Here is a 21,163-nt window from a genome sequence, read left to right on the forward strand (position 1 = left end):
CAAATGCATGTCCCCAGACCATTGTATGCTGAAATAAAACAGTTGTACAGGACAGACTCATTAACTTTTACCCTGCATATTCTTATCCATTTGCAAAATTTCACAGCAATTTCATGCTATCACAAAGCCAATTAGATAATCACTGTCCTAATTTTGTATATGGGGTACTGGACAGTGAAACCACTGTATATCAAATAAAAACTCGTTTGTACTTTGTCTATATAAATGATTTTTTTCCAAACAGTCCTTTAAAAAAGATTTTGAAAAGTCTGATATCTAAAAAGCAACTGGTTTTCTTTCATCCTTGAATGTGAAGACTCTCATTATATATATGAGTTAGGATACCTTAAAAGAAAATTTATTATAAATTTTAAAAAAGTGCATGTATTTCAACTTTTTTCTGAATCTGGATTTACAGCAGACAGAACAAGGACTACTACAGAAAGCTCTGGTGCTGAGGGAAGAAGCGCTGGTGATTATTCCCAAAAAGTTGAGTAGATAACTTTTCTTAACAAGATATCAATGTTATTGTAAATCAATGGAACAAATTCATATCATACAAGAGACTAAAAAAACTTTTGTGCTGTTGATCCATGTGATAGCAGATGACTAGACAGAGAGAGGGAGAGAGCTGTGAGAGTAAAGATGACTACAATAGCATGGACAAATGAACAATTACAACAACTTTCCCTCTGAAATAACAAAATTGTTACAGTACTGTTTACTTCCAATCCTAAACTTGTATTGCATGATACTATTTAGTGACATAGTGCCCAATCTTTTCACTTAAGTGTATTATACTTTCTCATAAATATATTTCTCATAACTCTAATTTCACTAAGAGTGTTCATTAATGTGTTTTTTACTGAAGGGAACGAGACAAAAACACACAAAACACTTGAGGCTTAAGACAATAGAAACAGCTTCACAGAAACAGATAGCCTAACTGTTTTTTTTATTGAAAGCTGGAATCTCTTTTTGGGTTGTCATAGGTGATCTAAAAATTACTCTTCTCTACATTCTCCATCAGTCTCATTAACACATTCTGTCAAATAGGTTAATGCACAAATTTTAATATGGCCCTACATACCACCTATCCTGGCCTTAAAGCAGTATTTAGAACCTCTAAGAAACTGTTTTAATTTTAGAACTGATGTTTGAATTAGCACTGGGTTTAACAAGACACAGCAATAACATGCATCTCAAAGCTGAATCCTATTATAATTACAAAAAGCAATTACAGGCATGCAGCACTTTAGCTCCTTGTTCTCCACAGTCATTCTGGATTCTACACCAAAAGTATGATGATGGATTGTCTAACTTCATTTTAGTGAGGTCATTCTTTCAGTTTAGACTTAAACACATTTTTATTCTACCTGGAAAAGAAGGTTGTACAGGTTGTATTAGCTCCGGCTGCTTGAGAGGATTTCCAAAATAGACAAACCACTCTTTTACCAAAGGATAGGCTCCATCTAAAAAAAGACAGAATTGGATTAATAAGTCAAATACAAGTATTGACACTAGTAAGCAGTTGTGACCAAGAAAAAAGTTTTAGCAACTTTATGACAAATCAGAGCAAATGAAGAGAGTTTCAATCATGTACTATATACATGAGTTCGGAGTTGGAAACTGCAGCCAAAAATATAAGTTCAAGAGTCTGTAGAAAGCATTTGAAAACAGCTTTAGACCTTCCCATTATAAGGCAGTTCAGGAAGCTCTGGAGGTATCTGGCATAGCGTAGGGACCTACATGAGCTACCTCAGTCTCAGGACTGTTGCACTGCCACATATGCAGGCAGTGCTTAATAATTCACCTCCCAACTTCCCCTGACATCTCCTGTGTCAGGGTCTGAGCCAAAATCTTTATAAGTAGATCTTGATGGCTATTTGAAAGCTGAAAACGATGGAGCCATCCCACCATCAGATGCAGAGCTTTTACAGCCCATTGTTCCAGACCTTTTATCTAGTATAAAGGGATTGTTTCTGCGTAATAGCTCAAGTGGCTTGCTAGTCACTAACCTCAACTCTGCCCTGCCCCCCACTAAAGAGTAGGGTGTATCTTAAACTAAAAATGTCCCTTCTTGAGTTGTGCATCTAACTATTTGATGCTTGGGAAAAAAAAACTACAAACCAGAAGAGTACCCTCAGATAAAAATTAAGAATTTAACCATTTTTGAAATGCAGTCTATCCAATTTACAATAGTCAGCTCAAAATCATTCCACTGCAGGTCTCCATAAAAAAAACCCAATAAACAAACAAACCCAGAATCATTGTTTTTATAAACGGTGCTTCTGCATTCTGTTCAGATTTTGCTTATGGTAACCATGTCATAGTGCCCTAAATTTCTACTCTCTATAGTCTGGTAAATAGTATAACTTAAAAAGGTTTAGCTGGTCCTGGGCACTTGGAGTAGTGTTTCAAATCTTTTCTTCTTTTCCTTCACTTGTCCTTTTGAGGTTCACAGAATTGCATCTCTAATTCCTTCCAGCTCTCACCCTGTGCTGAAGCCACTGTTCTTAAAAATTCCTGCTTTTTATCATCATTTCCAATCTCCCTGCAATTTACTGCACAAGTATTTCTGATGCCACATTGTGAACCTTAATCAAAAACTTCACCAAGATTAAAACAAACCAAACAAATCTCTCCAACACTGACCTTCCATTCTCCACCCAAAAAAAAGTTTTGTCACATGAACTTCTTGATCTTGTTTATAGCTCAGTCAGTGCTGGAGATGACTGTTGGCAAGAATGAATGAGTAGTGTGCTGTAGTGCAAGGGCAGAAATTCCTCAGATGGAATTCTAGTGTCAGGGATAAGAGACAGGGAAAAAAAAATGACAAAATCTGTTTTACAATCCCTGCTTCTTCTTCCTTCCTTCCTTACCCATAGACCTGCAGCACAAACTCCCAGTAAAGGTGAGGAGGGACTGAAGAACCAACAGATGGACTATGGGGGACAGTATTACACCTGGCTTGCCATGCCTCACTGTTAAAAAACTGATGACATTGAGTATAAAATTAAAAATGCCTACTCTAGGGGGAAAAAAAACCCTTAAACTGTACATTCCAGTAGCTGAATAGTCTCACTTTTGATTATAAATCATTGTCTGTGATAATGGTATTTCATGCACAAAGCCCTCCAATTTAATATCCCAAAGTCACTTTCAGAAACATTCTGATGTTTTAGCATTGTTTTAAGATTTAGTACGTATTTATTCAGCTCATTCAGCCTCCTAAATTTTAGCCTAGTTTCTTAAGGAAGCAAACCTAATAAAATTAGGACTTCTGTCTTATAATTAATTCATGGATGCACTGCTCTGTTTCAACTAAATCTGACAAAGGAGAGTGATTCCAAATGGATTGAAGTCCTAAATATTTTGTGAAACTGGTGACTCAGATGACAGAGGGATCTTATTAGGGCACCAACTGAAAGAAAGGCAGGAAAGTCAGCTTACCTGTTTTATCCAAACAGCCTACATAGTAAATCAAATACACAAGTAGCTGTAGAAAAGCTAAAGCTGAGAAAAAAGGTAGATGGGATTTGGGAATAGCAGGAAGCAATAGAGAACACGCTTAGGAACACCATATATTGCACAAGGGAGTTGTCAAGGACATGAGGAGAAATTAAGATGCTGGGAAGAAGCACGGAAATAGAAAAGCTTTGTTGAGGGGAAACTGGCAGGGAGCATCACTCTGTGAGTTCCACAGTTCACAGAAAAACTTATCAAAATGTGTCTTAATTCTAAATACCAGTGAAATGCCAACCCTCTCTGCATGGAAATATCTCTGGAAAAAAATCCCTAACCCTTTAACCCAGTGCACATAAAGAGTATCACCGGTGAAATCTAAGAAATAACATTCCTTTGTTTAAATAGATTCTGAATAACCTGTGGAAGCAATGCTTAGGCAGCCTAAGGAAAGTTTCAACTATGTGCAAAACATAAGACAGCTGGAAGACGCTGTTACATGTGTTCCTCTACACCTGCAATAATGCCAGCCCTCCTTAGTGGTCACTGGTGATAACCAGCAAAAATTCTGCTAATGAAATGTTTTTGACGGTGTCAAAGCGAGAATCAGTCTAGCCCGCTAATGTTAGAACTGGGAGTGATGCCAGGACTTCCAGGAGCTGGCCATGGGCTTAGGCTACATTACATAATGTCCTAATTGGCAATGGTCATGCAGGTGCAGATACTTCCATAGACTGTGCTAGTGCCAAAACCTGCTGGCTTTATTCTGAACTCTTTGCACACACAAGAAAGAGGTTGGCTGGCCTATTGAGATGCATTATTTATCGTTATTTTGCCCTCCTACTTGAATTTTTCCAAAAAGTACTTTTTATAGGAAGATGCTAAAAATTGACAATTTATATCTCTATATGGAATATTTCAGGTAATGATCAGAAATAGCTCAATTAATTATAAATGTACTTTTAAAATAGGCAACAAATGGCATGTTATCAGAATCACCATCAGCCTCCTATTTATTTTTGGAGGGTCAAAATTAAGGCTGTGATTCTGCAACATTTCCATGAGTAGAGATACATACATGCTTACCGTACGTCAAACTATACCAAAGCCATGAGCAATTCTTTCAGCAGCACTGCTAACTTTTACAGGAGGCCACTGATTTGCTCATTCCAATTCCCTGCCATTCCCTTGGGATGTTTCACTACAGCTGTATGTGGCTACACAGAGTCAGATGGGGAAACAAAACCAGGTTAGTTACCTGACTGCAAGAAAGGGAGGGAAGAGAGAGAGAGAGGGAGAGAGAGACAGAGGCTATTTTCAGTTTCCCAAACTAGGCCACCACACAGCTGCACAAACAGCTGCACCAGCACAACTGAGAGGATGTACAGAGACTGAAATGAGTGGCTGTGCAAGAGAATTACTTACACTGGCAGCAAAAGAAACACTTATTCCACTATGGCTTCAGGCAAAGTGGCATGGTATAGGCCAATGGTTTCGAAGGATATCAAAGATATCAAAGGTTTCTAAGGACATCCTGTTCCTATGGATTTGTGGGTCTCTTAGGCACCCTTGGAAATCTCACCCTAGATGTTCAAAACTAACAGTATCTTATTTCAGAGTAGAGGAAACAGTTTACATTATATTTAACCTGTTTTTACTAAAACCGTAACCACTGTTTTTACTAAATGTTGGTTGCTTTACCAGTTAACAGTAAATAAGTAGATTTGCAAACTGCAAGGAGGTCAGTTTCCAGCACAGGGTAATTGACAGATATTAAGGAATAAAAAAAAGGATCACTAACACATACATCACCACTGCAAACTGGAACATTGTGTAGAGTTAGCCAAGTTAGCTTCAAATGTGCTACATCAGCAGCTGTATCATTATGGCAGCAGACTCCACATGGACTAATCTAATTGGTTGTATTGTTCCAGTAAACTCCTTTTTAATGCTAATCCCAAGTGATTCTACATTATACTACAACCCACAGACAGTACTTCTTTCCATCCAACCTCTTACGAAATTACAAAGAAACAGTCAACTTGACCTCATCTGAGGGAAACTGGCAAAAGATTCTACTTACTTGGTATAGAACAAAACTTCCTTGTAGGTTTAGCAGTGAATCCATAAAAAAATAATGCTTACACTTACTTATGAATTCCAATATAGACTCTGACTAATGATCTACGCTCTTGACTTAGAAGCAACTATACACTGGAATACAAAAGCAACCCATGAACTACTAGGAAGTGACATGGTTAAAGCAATTAGAGATAAATAAACACACTAAAAATGCAGATTTAATAGAGGTGTTATCCAGACACACTCTACCTACCTTTCTGGAAGGGTTAAGGATCGACGGGGCACTATTATTTATTTTAGAAAATTATCTCAAAAATCAAATATATTTGAAGTCTGAACTAAGAATAAATAATACATGCTACCTGTGGTTTTATTCTAAAATCAGTTTCTTAAAAGAAGACATCTTTCACATTCAAATTTAATTTTCAGTATGATTCTAAATTAATGTTTCTGTATTTCAATTCTAATCTTTGAGTTCTAAACCCACTGTAACACAAATGTAGATCTGCCTATTACCCTGACATCTCACAGCAAAAAATTGTTAATTAGAAATTTTGGTCTGGGTGTTTCTGAAAACATCAGTGAATATCCTGCTGCTTAGAGGAATAAACAAAACTCAGTCAAGTTATAATTGTCTACAAAATGTAGAGGCAGCAGGCCGAAAAATGAAAAATGACAGATATGCATGATTACTGCTGAGATTATTGTTACTGTCTCCAAATGACTACGTAAACTCTGATTCAGTTTTTCCTATTTTTTTTCCTACTATGGCACAACTTCAACCTCTGGCTGCTGAAGGAAGTCATGTACTTAATTACCTTTCTGTGCCTTTCTAAGCAAATAGTTTGAATATTAGGTTTGGTGGCGGTGCACTTTCATCAATAAAATGTAAAGTGATTACTGTGGAGAAATCAACATATTCAAAAGAATAAAAGTTCAGTACACATTTTATTTTCAACTCACTGCCTGAAAGACACTGTAAAGATAACATTTAACTAATGGAAGTCTTAAGAACATGAAATTTTCCAAGGATGTGAATAAAGAACTCTCTGTCTTGAAGGAGATGAATGGAAGCACAGATGTATGTACCTGCTACAGAATCTGTTTATACCACTGGATAAAGAAATCATATTTTCTTGCACTTGGATGAAAGAACTAATAATCGCTGGCATGACTACTTGCATTTGTATTATTACAGTAACTATATTTGACTGGTCTTAAAATTGCAGACTTAAAATCAACAGAAGGTAAAATTTTAACAATGCATTATTGTTTCTGCAAAAGTGTATTACAACTCACTAATTCATCAGGAGCCACACTTACCAAAGCAACATAAGGTTTCATATACTCTCAAACTTTCAAAAATCTTCTAAAGATTGTTGTTTTGCTCAATCTTTTGATCATTAACTACTTTCACAACTTCCCATTTAACAAGGAAAAAAACCCCAATTTTTTAAAATCACTTTAAAAGCAATGAAATGGAACAGCATGTAGAAAAAATCCCACAATTTCACTGTCACAATTTCTCTTGATTCCATAAGAAGTACACTTCAGCTGCCCAGAGTTTTTATTCTAAATGCATTTTTATCCTAAATGCCATTTATCCTAAATGCTGATGTAGCCACTGAAGTAATGAATTCAAGATTTCATATTTCAAAATTGAACATATACTTGAATAACAGTGTAAGTAGTTTAATTCTTACCTTTCCCAGATTCCAACAAGACAGAATAAATATGCTGACGAGCAGGGCGGTAGATAAGTGACTGTCCAGGAATCTCTGTATCACAATCATCTTCCAAAGAGTTGCTGCACTCAATCTCTCCATTACTCAGGATATTGAAGACTGAATAATTTTCAGATTGGATATGCTGTTCTTTAGCTAACTGTTTTTTCAAAGAAGGAAGAAGGCATTATTTCCAAAAATAAGAAAGATCAAAATGTAACAAAATGTATTCACTCTTTGAAGAAATAGTTCTTTTTCTATCAGTGACAATAGACGGAATAGCCAGGGAGGGAACAAGTGCTTTTTCAAATAACACCAGTATACTGTAGTTTCAGATCTCTATCTTTTTGTAGACAGGAATCCCCAGGAAACCTATCATTGTCTTTCTTAGTCCCTCTTTTAATTCTTAAAACTTGGGAGCTTGAATGACAGTTTTTTGGAGAGTAATTATTCTTAAAATGATTTCTGAATTCAGACATAGCTGTCCTCCTTTAGTCACCTGAAAATGTATCTTCTCTCTTTAAATAGTGAGTGAAGGCATGACAAACCCCAAACTTCTAATTTTATTGCAAGATGAACTACATAAGACAGCTCTATTTCTTCCCTGTGCTGACTTTGTGCAGTTTACATTCTGGTGAAATTAGAATACCTAACTTCATGACACATTTACTTTGCAATAGCTCTTCCCCATGTACAGAAATGCAATCCACTCCAGTGAGGAAAACCAGGTCTACAGGATGCTGCTGCAAAGTAGAGTAACAGCATCACCCAGGCTGCATATTAACCACGCACTGGATGTAGATACATCTGGCTACAGCAGCAGGATAAAAGTAGCCTCGGTACCAACAGGGTCTGCTGGTCTGGAGTGGCTTAGATGCAAAAGCAACAAAGCTGCTCCCAGGCAGCGCAGAATTTCAACCAGTAACACTTGCAACCTGGACTGGCCAAGTGGAGACCCAGACAGACTTTCTACTTCACTACCTCAGACCAAAACTATGGGGGTGTTCAAACAGCTGAGTGAATTATTTCCATGGGGTGCCACTAATAAATTCTTCAGGACCCATGCTATATGGTGAGCAGGCACTGATGTCTCTCTGCTCTGCATTCCCTGCATGTATCACACCATCTGTATTACTTGGGTTGTGCCATCCATGCAGCTATCACAGCCTCTTTCTCTGTCAATTACCAGACCACTAGTCAGAGCCAAATTCACCATTTCTGCAGAATTCCAGTATCTGCAAACCTGTGAACTCAGCGTGTCAAGGCTGCAGTCAGACACTGGGTCATTGCTGATCAAAACTAATTCTACTGAAATGTCATACTTTCAGAAGAAATTCTCACATGAGCGTAGAATCAATGATAGGCTTCTGTGTACAACGCCAATCAACAGAGCACTTGCTTATAGCAATAAATTAATGGTTGCCCTGAAAGAAATATTTTCGTGTTCCTAATATGTGTAAACAATGTAATCCCCCAAGTCTACTTTTGTATAAAATAAAAACCAGAATTAAGTATTTCTAAGCATGATTTGAATGAAGCATTAAACTGTTTCATAAAAACCACTGTCACAGATACGAGGTCATTTAAAAATACTGCTTTATTGTAATTTGCCAATAACCTACATATCCTCATGTACTGAAAAAAATACAAGCTGATTTCAGAAGTATTGCTGTATTCAGTGCTGTATCTTGAAAAATATTTCTGATTCATACCTACAGTCAGCCAGAAAGTTGTGCTCTTTTTTCTGAGAGAAAGAGCAACACAAGGCTAGGTCGTCACAGTTGGAATTGAGAAGTGTGTGTCATTTGCATGCAGTTCAGATTATGTGCAATGTAAGCAGAACTACATATGGGTTTCAAAATATGAAGCAAAGCACACACATTACATATACAAATATTTAAACACCTGTAACAAAAACAAAAGAGAAGTTAACACATCTAACATTTTTACTTTAATTTCCTTGGCCCAGGGACTGTCTTCACATAGGATTTATGCAGCAACGTTGAAGAGGCATTCTTAACTGGAGTTTCTAACCATTATTATTTTATTACAGCAGTAGCTCAGCATGATGCCAGAGAACTGCAACTCTTCAAATGAAAGATCAAGCTAAGAAATAATGACCACTTGTCATAAAGACTGCATGGTACATTCTCTTAAGAAATAAGGATATTGCCACTATTGTCCTGGCCGTAATCCAACCTAGATAATTACATTCTGGCTAATTTTTCCTTGCACGTCAAGCATAAACAGTATTTTTCAACACTTTATTATGAGGTATGGTTGCTGATTTTTAAAATGTCTTCTATATAACTACAACAGTCAAAAGCGACATGCATTGTACCTATGTGTGGATAATAAAAAAAGCCCAAATATATCTGCAGTTTAGCTGAAATGAGCATTGCATAGGTTACAAGGTAGCTATAAAATGTTTTATAGTTTTTTAAAGGAAAATATAAATGATATGATTACTTTAGAGTAATATGAGGAAACAGAAAAATTGTTTTAAAGAAAATGCTCAAGATAAGTAAGAGAGACAGAAAAAAGGGCTCTGTGTTTGAAGTCTATAAGAACCTAATAAAATAGGAAGTGACAGATGGCTAATATAGGGTCTAAAATACACTTCCTTGTATAGATTTCCTTTTTTAAATCTCAGTATGTTATCTTAAATGCCATGAATTCACAGAATTGTACTCTAGACTTACTACTATTGCATAAATTCTGATGCAAGGTAGCTCATTTTCTATTAGCCAGGTAGGCTACCCTAAGCTAATATATCCAATTTCCCAGAGTGACTCAGTCTGACATGCCATGTCTCACCCCAACACCAGCACGTCCCTGCCCATGCAGGAAGCCATAAGTGAAACTGGAGAGGTGGGCCTGTGCAAACCTCATGAAGTTCAAACAAGGCCACGTGCAAGGTCCTGCACATGGGTCTGAGCAATCCCAAGCACAAGTACAGGTGGGATGGAGAATGGATTGAGAGCAGCTCAGAGAAGGACTTTAGGGTGTTGCTGGACAAGCAGTTTGACCTGACTAGTAATGTGTGCTTGCAGCCCAGAAAGCCAATTGCATCCTGGTCTGCATCAAAAGCAGTGTGGCCAGCAGGTCAAGATCCTCCCCATCTACTCTGCTCTGTTGAGACCCCACCTGGAGTATTGTGTCCAGTTCTGGTCTCCTCAGCACAGGAAGGACATAGACCTCTTGGAGCAGGTCCAAAGGTGATCTGAGGTCTGGAGTACCTCTCCTACGAAGACAGGCTGAGAGAGTTGGAGTTGTTCAGCCTGGAGAAGAGAAGGCTCTGGGGAGACTTTAAGCAGACTTCCAGTACCTAAAGGGAGCTACAAGAGGGCTGGAAAAGGACTTTTCACAAGGGCATGTAGTTACAGGACGAGGAGAAATGGCTTTAAACTGAAAGAAGGTAGGTTTAGATTAGTTATTAGGAAAAATTCTTTACTGTGAGGGTGGTGAGGCACTGGCCCAAGTTGTCCAGACAAGTGGTGGACCATCCCTGGAAGTGTTCAAGGCCAGGTTGGATGGGCCTCTGAGCAACCTGGTCTAGTGGAAGGTGTCCCTGTCCAGGGCAGGGGTTTGGAACTAGGTGATCTTTAAGGTCCCTTCTAACCCCAGCCATTCTACAATTCTAAGATATGATTCTGTACGAAGTTCCACCACAATTTCAACTTCTGCATTCTTAGCACAGCTTTCTTTGGTACCTTGACTGCATGTGCCAGGCACAGCCAAGCAAACCACTGACCAGCTTATGGCTGACTTGTGGGTTCTCAAAGTAAAAGGAAGTCAATACATCATGTAATACATGGGAAGTACATCTCTATGCCCAACTATTGGCCTACAAAGCAGTTGCTCCACATTATTAGACCTGCTTGATGCTTCAAAAAGAGAACCACTTTTTACTAAATGTGCCACATCTACCCTTGTAGTGATGCATGCAATAGTCCTAACCATGGCTCTACTTAACAGACAAAAGATTTTGCACAAGCAAATTTAATTCAATAAGTTCACTGTACTAATTACCAACTTCCACTAAGTTGTCATGGCAATAAAGTGATCACTAAGCTTTAAAAAACAAGTTACCTGAAAGATTTCTTTATCTTGACAGATGGCTGATTGCTGCTGAAGAGATAACATTTGACAATTTGTTACATTGGGAGGAATCCATGGAGACTGCTGCCCAGGCAAAAGATAGGACTTTACTCCTCTGTAAAGTAACGTTTTGTCAGATCCCAGAGGTAGCATGTCTTCCAAGTGTTTCAGGCTGCTGTATGAGCATGGAATTTTTGAGATGTAATTTGCTACACCTAGAAGTATTTTTGTTCTTCTGTTGTAGCTGTTGTTCTTGTGGGGACTGGTGACTAAACATTTGTGCCAAAAGCCTTCCAACAAGCTTTCTGGAACAATATCATTGCCAAGCAAGGAAGCAAAGAGAGGGAGGTGTGTCAAACTAATACCCAACACGTTGCAAAGTTCCTCTCGAGAGTACATAACAGTGACCAGTCTGTCCAAACGGAGGTTCTCAATGGAAAAGTAGGGACATGTATTATAGATGAGGTAGTCACTATCTTGCCCCAGAATTCCTATGCAGTTGTGTTGCAAACCATATGCAGCCACCTCAAAGTCTGCCTCTTGTAATGTGCATACTGTTTTTTGGCCAAGTGACTTCAAGGCATAACGTGTAAAAGTAGGCAAAGCTGAGGGAAGAACAAACATTTCTCTGCCTGGTTGTTTCCTGTGAGTCTTAATAAACTGAAATAGTCTGGCTATTTCCTTGGTATTATTCCACCTCCGTTTGATCCACTCCTCTCTCTTTTTCTCTTCTACCACTCCGTCAAAGTAAAACACCAACTTGATACCAGCTGCCATAAAAATGTTAACAAAATCCTCTAAAATGGCAAGGTACTCCCGCCACTGGCCACCACACACCCAAAATTCTGGTGTGTACCAGTATCTAACACAACTCATGGCATCTACTACAATAACAGGTGGGAAATCAGGATGATTGACACGATGTTTTTCTGCCATTTCTCTCAGATCTACTGTTTTGCACGCATCAGGGCAAACTCTTGACACAAATCCCTGCAAACCTCTAACGCCCATGGCTGTTCTCTCCAAAACTCACTGCAGTCTGAAAGAAGAAAAATAAAAACAACGTTCTGAAATGCAATAATAAGAAACATAAAGAAATTCTACAAGAAAAAAAAAAAAGACAGCAGTCTGGAAACTGAACTGCTGTTTTTCTGCTTTTGCTGATAGCTTGTTGCCTTGTCCTGGCCTTGTAACAGTTTGAAACAGTTTCCTTGCCATCAACAAACCAGACATAAGTACTCATTCACTCTCGCTTCCACTTCTGTTTTTTATATCAGAGAAATAAGTAAATATCAAAAGGTTTTCATAAATACGACAAAAATTTTCAGATTTATAGCCTATAGAAAAGTATGCCTAGGCAGAAAAACAAGTATAGATTTCTTATTATTAAAAAAACCCCCAAACTTATGCTTATAGGATTCAAAAAGGAAAAAAAAAATTGTGAATTGACAGCTTTTAAAAGTATTCCCGGATTCTCGTAGTTTAAAGATCTAACACCCTCCAGACAGAGTTTTTGAATGCCACCCTCTTTAATCGCAGAATGGTTTGGGTTGGAAGAGGCCTTTAAGCACCCTGCGCCCAGCCCCGGCAGGGCCGGACCCCGCCGCTCCGGGGTCCGTGAGGGGACGGGAACGGGGACGGGGCTGGGGACGGGGAGGGGAGGGGAAGAGATGAGGCTGAATCCGCGCCCACCCCCCGAGCCCCCCAGTCCCACCAACCGCCGCCCCGCACTGACCCGAGCAGCGCTTCCGCTTCCCTTGGGGCGGGGCCGCGCCTGCGCCCGCCGGCGGGGGCGGTGCCGTGGCGCGGGCCCGAGAGGTCCTGGTCCCCGCCGGGCACGGCCGGCTGCGGGAGGGGGGCCGAACTGGTGGGACCCGCATCTGTTCCCGCCCGCGGGATGGGGTCCCTCGGCTTTGTACGGCCACGATGGGGCCGGAGAGGCCATTGTGCCCACGAGCAAACCCAGCCGGGGCGGGGGGACGGGGGACCGTGGGGAGATGAAAGCGTCGCGCACCGAAATCGCTTGAAACCCCCCGAGTCACACACCGGAGATTTATGTCGCTCTTTGGCAGCGCGAGGGGGGGGGGGGGGGGGCGCGGGTTCGCTTTGCTGTGCCCGGCGATTGCCGACGGAGGGGAACTCCCGTTTTTCCCCCGGGCGCACCCGCCGCACATCCCGGGCTAGAGATAACGGCTCGGCTGCGGGCGCGCCGAGAGCATGGCCCGCTCCCACCCCGCCGGCAACAGGTGGGGGCCTGAATAACTTCACATCTTTCCGGGAGGGGAGAGAGGGACACGGGAGAGCCGATGAGAAGATTAGATCAGATGTTATTGCCGGTGAAAAATTAAACAGAGCGGTTCTCTGGGGAGCACAGATTTATATATTTGGTGACTCCATGTGCACAAAGCCTCACCATTGTAGCCGTGTCTGAATGCCTGTGAATAGGATAGAGCATATGTGGCCTGTCACCGCAGGTGCCCACATCTGTTCGTCTCCGGGCAGATGCTCTCAGAAAAGGGGACAGCATTTCCAAAAGCTCAGGCCCGCCCCATCCATATCCATCCTTTTTCTCATAATCACCTTCTGCAGAGGAGTTTTTGCCCCCACCTTCTCTCTCCTCCCTGCCTTCCCTGCCATGGTAGAAAATGCAGAAAGAAATAAAAGCTGTGCAAATTGGAAGTGGCTTGGAAAGCCCTGAAAACGTATAATCAAACTGCTCCCCCTTCTCCTCCTCCAAAGTATATTAGCAGCAGGTTTTGCGCTGCAGTCAGCATACAATGCACAAGTTGCACACACTGTGTGAAGGGGGCTGCAGACCACAGAGGAACAGAAAAACCCTTCATGCATGAAATGCAGTGCAGTACAGCAGCACGCTGTGCTTACTGTCACAGGGAGAGAGCGGTCTGGCCAGCTACTGTCTGGAGTACTAGTTTGCAGCTACTATTTGGAGTTCTGGCTTAAGATGATGATTAATAAAGCTGAGCAAAAGAAGGAGTTTCCCTATGAGAACAGGTGAAGGCAGTGAATATTTCTACTGAAGCTGGTAGCAGAAGGGAATTTTTCCAGCCATCCAGTGAAATCTTATGGCCAGAATGCAAAAACATTTTTCTGAGAAGTGCTGTCACATTTTTTTATCCCCTGTACACGATCTGAGCCCTATTGTTCACCCTCCTTGTCTGTGACACCCCTACCAAGACAAGCCAGGCCACAGTGCTGCATGGGGTTACACCAGGCTTGGCTAACAGGGCGAATGGGGTGTGGGGCACAGGGTAAATCTCAGGATCATGGGATATTTCATGTGTGAAGGGACTTCAGAAGGTTTTCCAGTTTAAATCTGTGGTTTCTAGCATGTTGAAGATCGTGAGAATCCTTCAATCTAAAGGCGGGCCAAGATGCCGGTACTCCAAATGCGAGGCCGAGCTGCTCCCCAGAGTAACATGAGCATGAGGGCCTATGGATCTCCGTGTACCAGAGCAGGGCCCGGGGGAGAGAATGGCACCTGCCTGGCCCAGGGTACTCGCAGGAGGTTTGGGAGACAATACTGTCCCTGACGGAGGGGAACTCTAGGACCGGGGAAAGGTAAGGCGGGGGAATGTCCTGTCCTCCCCAGGAGGCCCTGTGGTTCTGCCCCCCTGGCGGGAGTACGCAGCCCTTCACCCTTCCCATTTCGGGAGCAATGACAGCTCACGCACACGAGTGACCAATTTTATCCCTCGTACTTTCCCACAAGCAAAATCCCGTCGGAAGCAAGCCAGAGAGCAAACCCAAACAAACAAGTACGGTAGGGAAACGAGGCGGGGGAAGTGGGGGGGCTCGCTTTCTCCTCGTGAGCAATCTGTAAAACACATATAGGGGCCACTTCGGGATTTGCCCAGGGAAGGGCTAGAGAGCAGCTGGCTGCGGTAATCTCTTCGGGAGACAAAGGAATGCCCCGTCCCAGGATCACAGGTAAACACACAACCATTGTAATGAAAATGAGGGGCTAGGATAGGGCCGGAGCAGATGATTTGCGATTTGAAAAAGGGGGCTGGGGGGAAGGGAAGACCCAGAGCTGCTTATCTATCATCTGGCCTCGCTGTGTGCCAGCTGAGCCACGCGACTGCCCTTTCTTATTCTAATCAGCACATGCCTTTGCAACTTTGGGCTAACCTACACGCTAAACTTCTTAATCCCCCTCCCCGCACACGGCAAGGGCGGCGGAGCGCCCCTCCGGCACCGCGGCACCTCCGAGCCCCCCACCCACCCACCTCGGGTCGGGGCGCCCGGAGGCGGGGCCCGGGGCAGCGCCAGCACCCTGATCATGCCTCCGAGCCTGGAGCCGACGGGTGAGCCAGAGCCCAGGCCCAGCGGCACCCTGCCTGCCCTCCCCCCACTTCCCATCCCCTCCCGTCCGGCCCGGCCCGGCCCGGAAGGACAGGTGAAGGGGACGTGCGGGGAGGGCTGCGGCGGGAGGGCAGCCGGGCACACATACCTCCGTAGGGACTATAGACCTAATTAAAATATTATGCACACTCGGCTACACATAGCTCCACACGTACACGTCCCTCCGCCGACGCACCGTTCGCCATATGCCCGGAGCCCTCCGTCCGGGGAAAAATCAGGGTTGCGCGCCAGCGATGGCAGCGCGTAGGCCTAATTAACACACATGCATATCCCACACTCCCCCTTCTGAAGTGACTTTTCCCATAATCTGGCTCGCTTAGAAATAAAAGCTGCGGCTGATGGGTAGCTCTAGGCAGCGCTGCTTCGCGGCGCCACCGTAAATCCTCGCCGGGGCGGGAGAGGGGGGCCGGCGTTGCGGGAAGGGTAACAATTAGGGGCAGGGAGGGCGAGCACAATGCTCCACCAGCCCCAACGAGCCGCTGGCAGGCGGGGCCGGGCCCGCAGCGTCCCGGCCGTGCGGGGTCACCGCGCCCTGGCCGGGCCCCGGGCTCCGCACCCTCCCTCCGGGGGTCCCGCTACCGGCTCACCCCGGCTGGGCGGGTGCGGCCGGGCAGGGCGGCGGGACGGGACGGGACGGGACGGGACGGGAGCGGGCGGTCGTTCGTCCGTCCATCCCCGGCAGCGGGGGTCGGTGTCAGTGCGCGGGCACGGTTTAACAGCGCGGGGGCGGCGGGGGCCGGGGGCGAGCGCGGTGCGGAGACACGCGGTTGGGAGCGAAAAAGCGCCATTTGGTTGGGAGCAGATGGCTGGCTGGGGGGCTGATCGCGTCTAAAGGCGTGTCATCCCCCTTCAGCGAGAATCCCTAAGGGCTCCCCTTGTCTTCGAAATCAATGAAAATTAAAGTGCAGAGAATGGATGAATAGTTAGACCTCGAGTCCCTCCTTTGTTCGCCTCAGCTACTGGTGGGCAGGAGTTAAACTACAACAGCCTCCTATAGAAACACTTAAGTTAAACAGTCTCCCCGTTAGCCCAGCATCTGAAAGAGAGAGGGAGAGGGGGGAAAAAAGCAGAAAAAGGAGCTTTCTGCTTGATTTCCCCAATACAGAATCGCGTGGCATAAATTAAGCCCGAGAAGAATGAGCGCCGTGGGCAGGATCCTGCCTGCTCTCACGGCGCCTTTCAGTCACGCTCAGCAGCGGTAATCGAGAAATCTGTGCCACGTCAATTTAACAAATACCCGGTACCGAAGGGGGGTTGTTAAGGATTTGGGGGCAAGTTTTTTCGGTTGTTTTGTGGTTTGGTGGGTTTTTTTTGTTGTTGTGGTTTTTTTTCTAGCACTAGGTTAAAGCCCTCGCGTGTGTAACTTTTTCTTTCAATTTTTTTTTTTTTTTTAAGCAAGGGGATGCTAGTGGACCAAGTTTCTATCTCTCGCAGATTAAAAGATCCGCGGTGATATATCACTTCTCGCCTCCACCCACGGGCCACCCCCAAATTTCAACACAGATTCTGCCACTCTCCTCCCCCCGCCCCACTCGCTTAGTAAACTCGATACGAAGTGATGTTTTTCTCCTGTCTCTCTTCCTTTCCCGGCGATAACGCCACAGCAAAGTTTGCGAAGCAGCGGCAAGCCACTTGAAAAGATGTTGACGCTAGGTGGCAAAAGTAATGTGCAGTGAAAATTGGCGCTGCTGCGGGATGCGCCTCCCCAGTCCCCGTTGCCGAGGCTGGGCACCGTGGGGGCGGACGGCCGGGGCTGCGCTCCCTCCTGGGCCTCCTTCCCTACATCCTCGCGCGGTGGCTGCGGGATGGCTGCTCCCCTCTCTGCCCAGATACAACTGCTGGATAAAAAAACCCAATAAACTCAAACATTCCTGTACATTTAAATTTTCGCTTATGCTTCGACTGGCGAGGAGAGGAGAGAAGAAGAGCACCTTCTTCTGTGGATGGCTCGTTCGACCACAATTAGGTGTAAAAGACACGTGTTGAGTGGTGAAATGTTGCAAATATCTGGATGCTTGTTAAAGTACCGGGGGTACCTGGCTGGGTTTGGGGTAGGTGCCACAAACCCCCGGTAAATGAACGTTGGCAGCTACAGTCCTGGAACAGTTGAGAAGAGCTGTGCTGAATGAACTCATTAGTGATTTTCTTTTAATTGGTATTACTCAATGCTTTTACTTTCAGAAGTCTTTAAGAATTTTTTTTCTAGTGCATTGTAAGATAATTTGTGATCAAGACATCTGCCTCAATGAAAGTCACATTTTGCCATGCAAATGCACGTTTCAACCCAATAAAGTCGCCATAATAAGGCTTTTATCATGGCATACCTACAGTGAGGTTATTGTAGCCAAATCCTCTCCTTTCGCATACAAGCTTAATCTGTGCTGAAATGATCTGTTACAATTAAAATGACATTTACAGAGACAGTTACACCTTGCATCCTAATGAATCCGCCAGCGCTTACCAAAGGTGTTTAAACAGAGGGCCCAAACAAAGTGAAAAACCCTGCTTCAAATGACATGCCAGAGTCACCCTCCAACTTTTATCCCCCGCTTCCACCCATCGTTTAAAAAGTACTCAAATGGTAATAGTCTCTATCCTCCTTTCACCGCATCAGTAAATTCCTTTCCATGCTTTTGAAATCAAAACAAAAGTTGTACTGTCTGGTGAATATGTAAAAAAAATAATAGTGTGATGGCTGGTGTAAAGTTAGGCTGGTTTATTTTGTGTGTGCGTGTGTGTGTGTGTGTGTGTGAGTGTGTGTGTTACGGAGGGGGGAAGTGCTGGAAGGGATTTCTTTAAAAAATGTGCAGACATTGTTGTAGAGGCAGTAGCGTGCGCCGAGGGGAGCTCTTTCTCTCCCTCGCATTGTGCAGGGAGCAGGTGCTGTCTACATTACCATACAGCTGAGAGCACAAAGAACTAACTGATTCAGCCCTCACACAATAACAAACGGCCTTAATGACAGCCACGCGAACGACACACACCAAACTCACTTTTTACTAAGCTGAAGAAGGAAAAAAAGAGAGAGGGAGAGAGAGAGGGAGAGGTTGCTGGTGATAATAATCATAGAGGGGTGCGGGACCCGGGAGGAGCGAGTGGCTCTCTCCGGCAGCAGTGGTGGTGGGGACAGGACCCGCGGAGCCCCGCAGATGTGTCTCCTCCACTGGTCCCCGCCGCCAACCCGCCCGCGCGCTCCCCCGACGCCGGGACCCTCGGGAATCCCCCGTCCCTCCGCAGGCGGAATGCACGCCGTGAACGGAGCGACGGCAAGAGCGAGCCTCGGCTCACTTCGCCCACATTCGTTGCCCCCCTGCCCAATAACCCCGGTTATGCCAGGGTAGATTCGGTGTGAATTTCATGGGATGGGACTCCCCTCCTCGTGGCTCGCTGGCGTCCGCCTCCCTCGTCCCTTTAAGGCCGGATATGCCCCTTGGAGTGATCACGACCACCGAGTCAATTTTTGGGGTCACGGCGGCTGCTTTGCACGTTCCAAGAGGCAATTACAGCCCGCCGTTCCCGGGGCTGCTCTGTGGCGGGAGCGTGTTGCACTGCCTCTCTCCGGTGCAGCAGGGGTGTTACTCTCTCCCCGGAGCAGAAGGGGGATTCTTGCGGTTACCAAATTTGCAGGAATGTAAATGAACACGTTTTGTGAGTGCGGAGGGGAGGGGGAGGAGGGTTGCACATTTTACAGCTCACTGACCATTTGGCGATCCATTGAGAGGAGGGTTTGGAAAAGTGGTTCCTTTGTGACAGCTCTAGCCAGATTGGGGGGCTGCTCATTTGCATCTCATTAGGCATGCAGGCGGCCGGCGGGATATAAGGGCGGCAGGCGCCCAAGGAGAGGCAGATCCTTAGCGCTTCACCCTCGGAGAGAGCCGCAGAGCCGAGCAGAGCCGACCCTCGGCACAGAGCGGATCGGAGCGGACTAGAGCAGAGCAGGCATCCCCCTCCCCCGTAGGAGCACACCCAGACACGCTCTGTGCGCTGCTGTTGAGACACGAGTTTATTTTTGCTGGCTGGGATTCCTCTAAAAACAAAAGTAAACCCACAACAAGGAAAGAGAACTTCGCTTCCTTCGAAAAAAAAAAAAAAAAAGAAAAGAAAAGAAGGGGTTCAAGGCTCCGACGTGACCTACTCGCCGCCGCTGCTGTTTGACACCCACCAGCCCCGACGTGCGCAGGGCGAGCGCGACCGCGCAGAGCAGCTCCCGCATCGCACCGCACCGGGAATTATCGCCGCTGCCTCCGCCGCTGCCTCTGCAGGGATTTCCAGATCGCCAATTTTTAATCTTCCTTGGGAAGTCTTTTCTCTGCCTCTGTTGGGAATTAAGTTGCTTTTATTTTATTGTTTTTATTTTTTCTTCCTGGAGAAAAGGAGGAGCATCGTGGATTGCGAAAGAAAAAGAGTTTAACAGATTAATCTTAGCCCTTTTTTAAAAATATTTTTTGTCCTCTTTTCCTTTCTTTTTCTTTTGCCATCCGAAAGTTGCCGACAGGCTACACCTAGAGGTATCGACAGAGAGGAAAAAAAAGTCAGAGACACTCCTGAAACAAGGAGACCGTGACATTAACTCTTCCAGCTCTGCTGGGACAGGCGGCTTTGGCCGCTGTGTTTTTTCCCTTACTTCGAGAGACACTTTCCCCTTTTCTTTTTGACGAGAAGTCAAGGGGGAGGAAAGCGAGGGCATCAGAGCTGCACCTCCAAAATGGGAGGTCGGTTCCTGCTGACGCTCGCCCTCCTCTCGGTGCTGCTGAGCCGCTGCCAGGTAAGTGCTCGCGGGGTGGAGGACAGAAATGCTTGCACCGGGGGATTCATACACCAGGAGGTCCCGCGGGTGTGCCGGGGACTGTCGCTGTCTGTTGCAGCCAGGAGAAACGGGGAGGGGCGTGGGACTCTAGTCCCTCCGCTGCTCGGCCGGTCAGGGTCGGGGTCGGGCAGGGGACTGGGCTGCCCGGCGGGCTGACGGCCGCTGTTACTACCCCGCAGGTCGGCTCCTCCGGAGTCTTCGAGCTGAAGCTGCAGGAGTTTGTCAATAAGAAGGGGCTGCTCAGCAACCGCAACTGCTGCCGCGGGGGCGGCCCCGGCGCCGGCGGGCTCCAGCAGTGCGACTGCAAGACCTTCTTCCGCGTCTGCCTCAAGCATTACCAGGCCAGCGTCTCCCCCGAGCCACCCTGCACCTACGGTAGCGCCATCACCCCTGTTCTCGGCGCCAACTCCTTCAGCGTCCCCGATGGCGCAGGCGGCGCCGACCCCGCCTTCAGCAACCCCATCCGCTTCCCCTTCGGCTTCACCTGGCCTGTAAGTGGGGGGAGATGCGGGAGGGGGCGGCACACATCCATCCCATCCCATCCCATCCCATCCCATCCCATCCCATCCCATCCCATCCCATCCCATCCCATCCCATCCCA

General features: G+C 45.2%; 2 protein-coding genes across 3 annotated transcripts in view; one reads left to right on the forward strand and one right to left on the reverse strand.

The window, feature by feature from the left end:
• The window catches only part of FAM120B (family with sequence similarity 120B), a 48,202-nt gene extending 35,047 nt beyond the window's left edge, over positions 1-13,155 (reverse strand). The window contains exons 1-4 of one of the 2 annotated variants that reach the window (XM_027685931.1): positions 13,108-13,155; positions 11,364-12,411; positions 7,251-7,431; positions 1,377-1,472 (exon numbers count right to left, since the gene is read on the reverse strand). In XM_027685931.1, the coding sequence (XP_027541732.1) occupies positions 1,377-1,472; positions 7,251-7,431; positions 11,364-12,383 (1,297 nt within the window). In that variant the 5' untranslated portion in view covers positions 12,384-12,411; positions 13,108-13,155. Of the gene's footprint in view, positions 1-1,376; positions 1,473-7,250; positions 7,432-7,920; positions 7,971-11,363; positions 12,412-13,107 lie in introns of those variants that run through there. The other variant, XM_027685939.1, reaches the window with a different exon arrangement.
• Positions 13,156-20,188: 7,033 nt separating this feature from the next.
• DLL1 (delta like canonical Notch ligand 1) overlaps positions 20,189-21,163 on the forward strand; it is an 8,575-nt gene continuing 7,600 nt past the window's right edge. The window contains exons 1-2 of the mRNA XM_027685941.1: positions 20,189-20,520; positions 20,742-21,053. Coding sequence (XP_027541742.1) covers positions 20,461-20,520; positions 20,742-21,053 — 372 coding nt within the window. The 5' untranslated portion in view covers positions 20,189-20,460. The remainder of the gene's footprint in view (positions 20,521-20,741; positions 21,054-21,163) is intronic.

The sequence above is a fragment of the Neopelma chrysocephalum genome, unplaced genomic scaffold, assembly GCF_003984885.1.
Source record: "Neopelma chrysocephalum unplaced genomic scaffold, ASM398488v2 Primary Assembly neopelma1_23, whole genome shotgun sequence".
In the NCBI taxonomy this organism is placed as follows: Eukaryota; Metazoa; Chordata; class Aves; order Passeriformes; family Pipridae; genus Neopelma; species Neopelma chrysocephalum.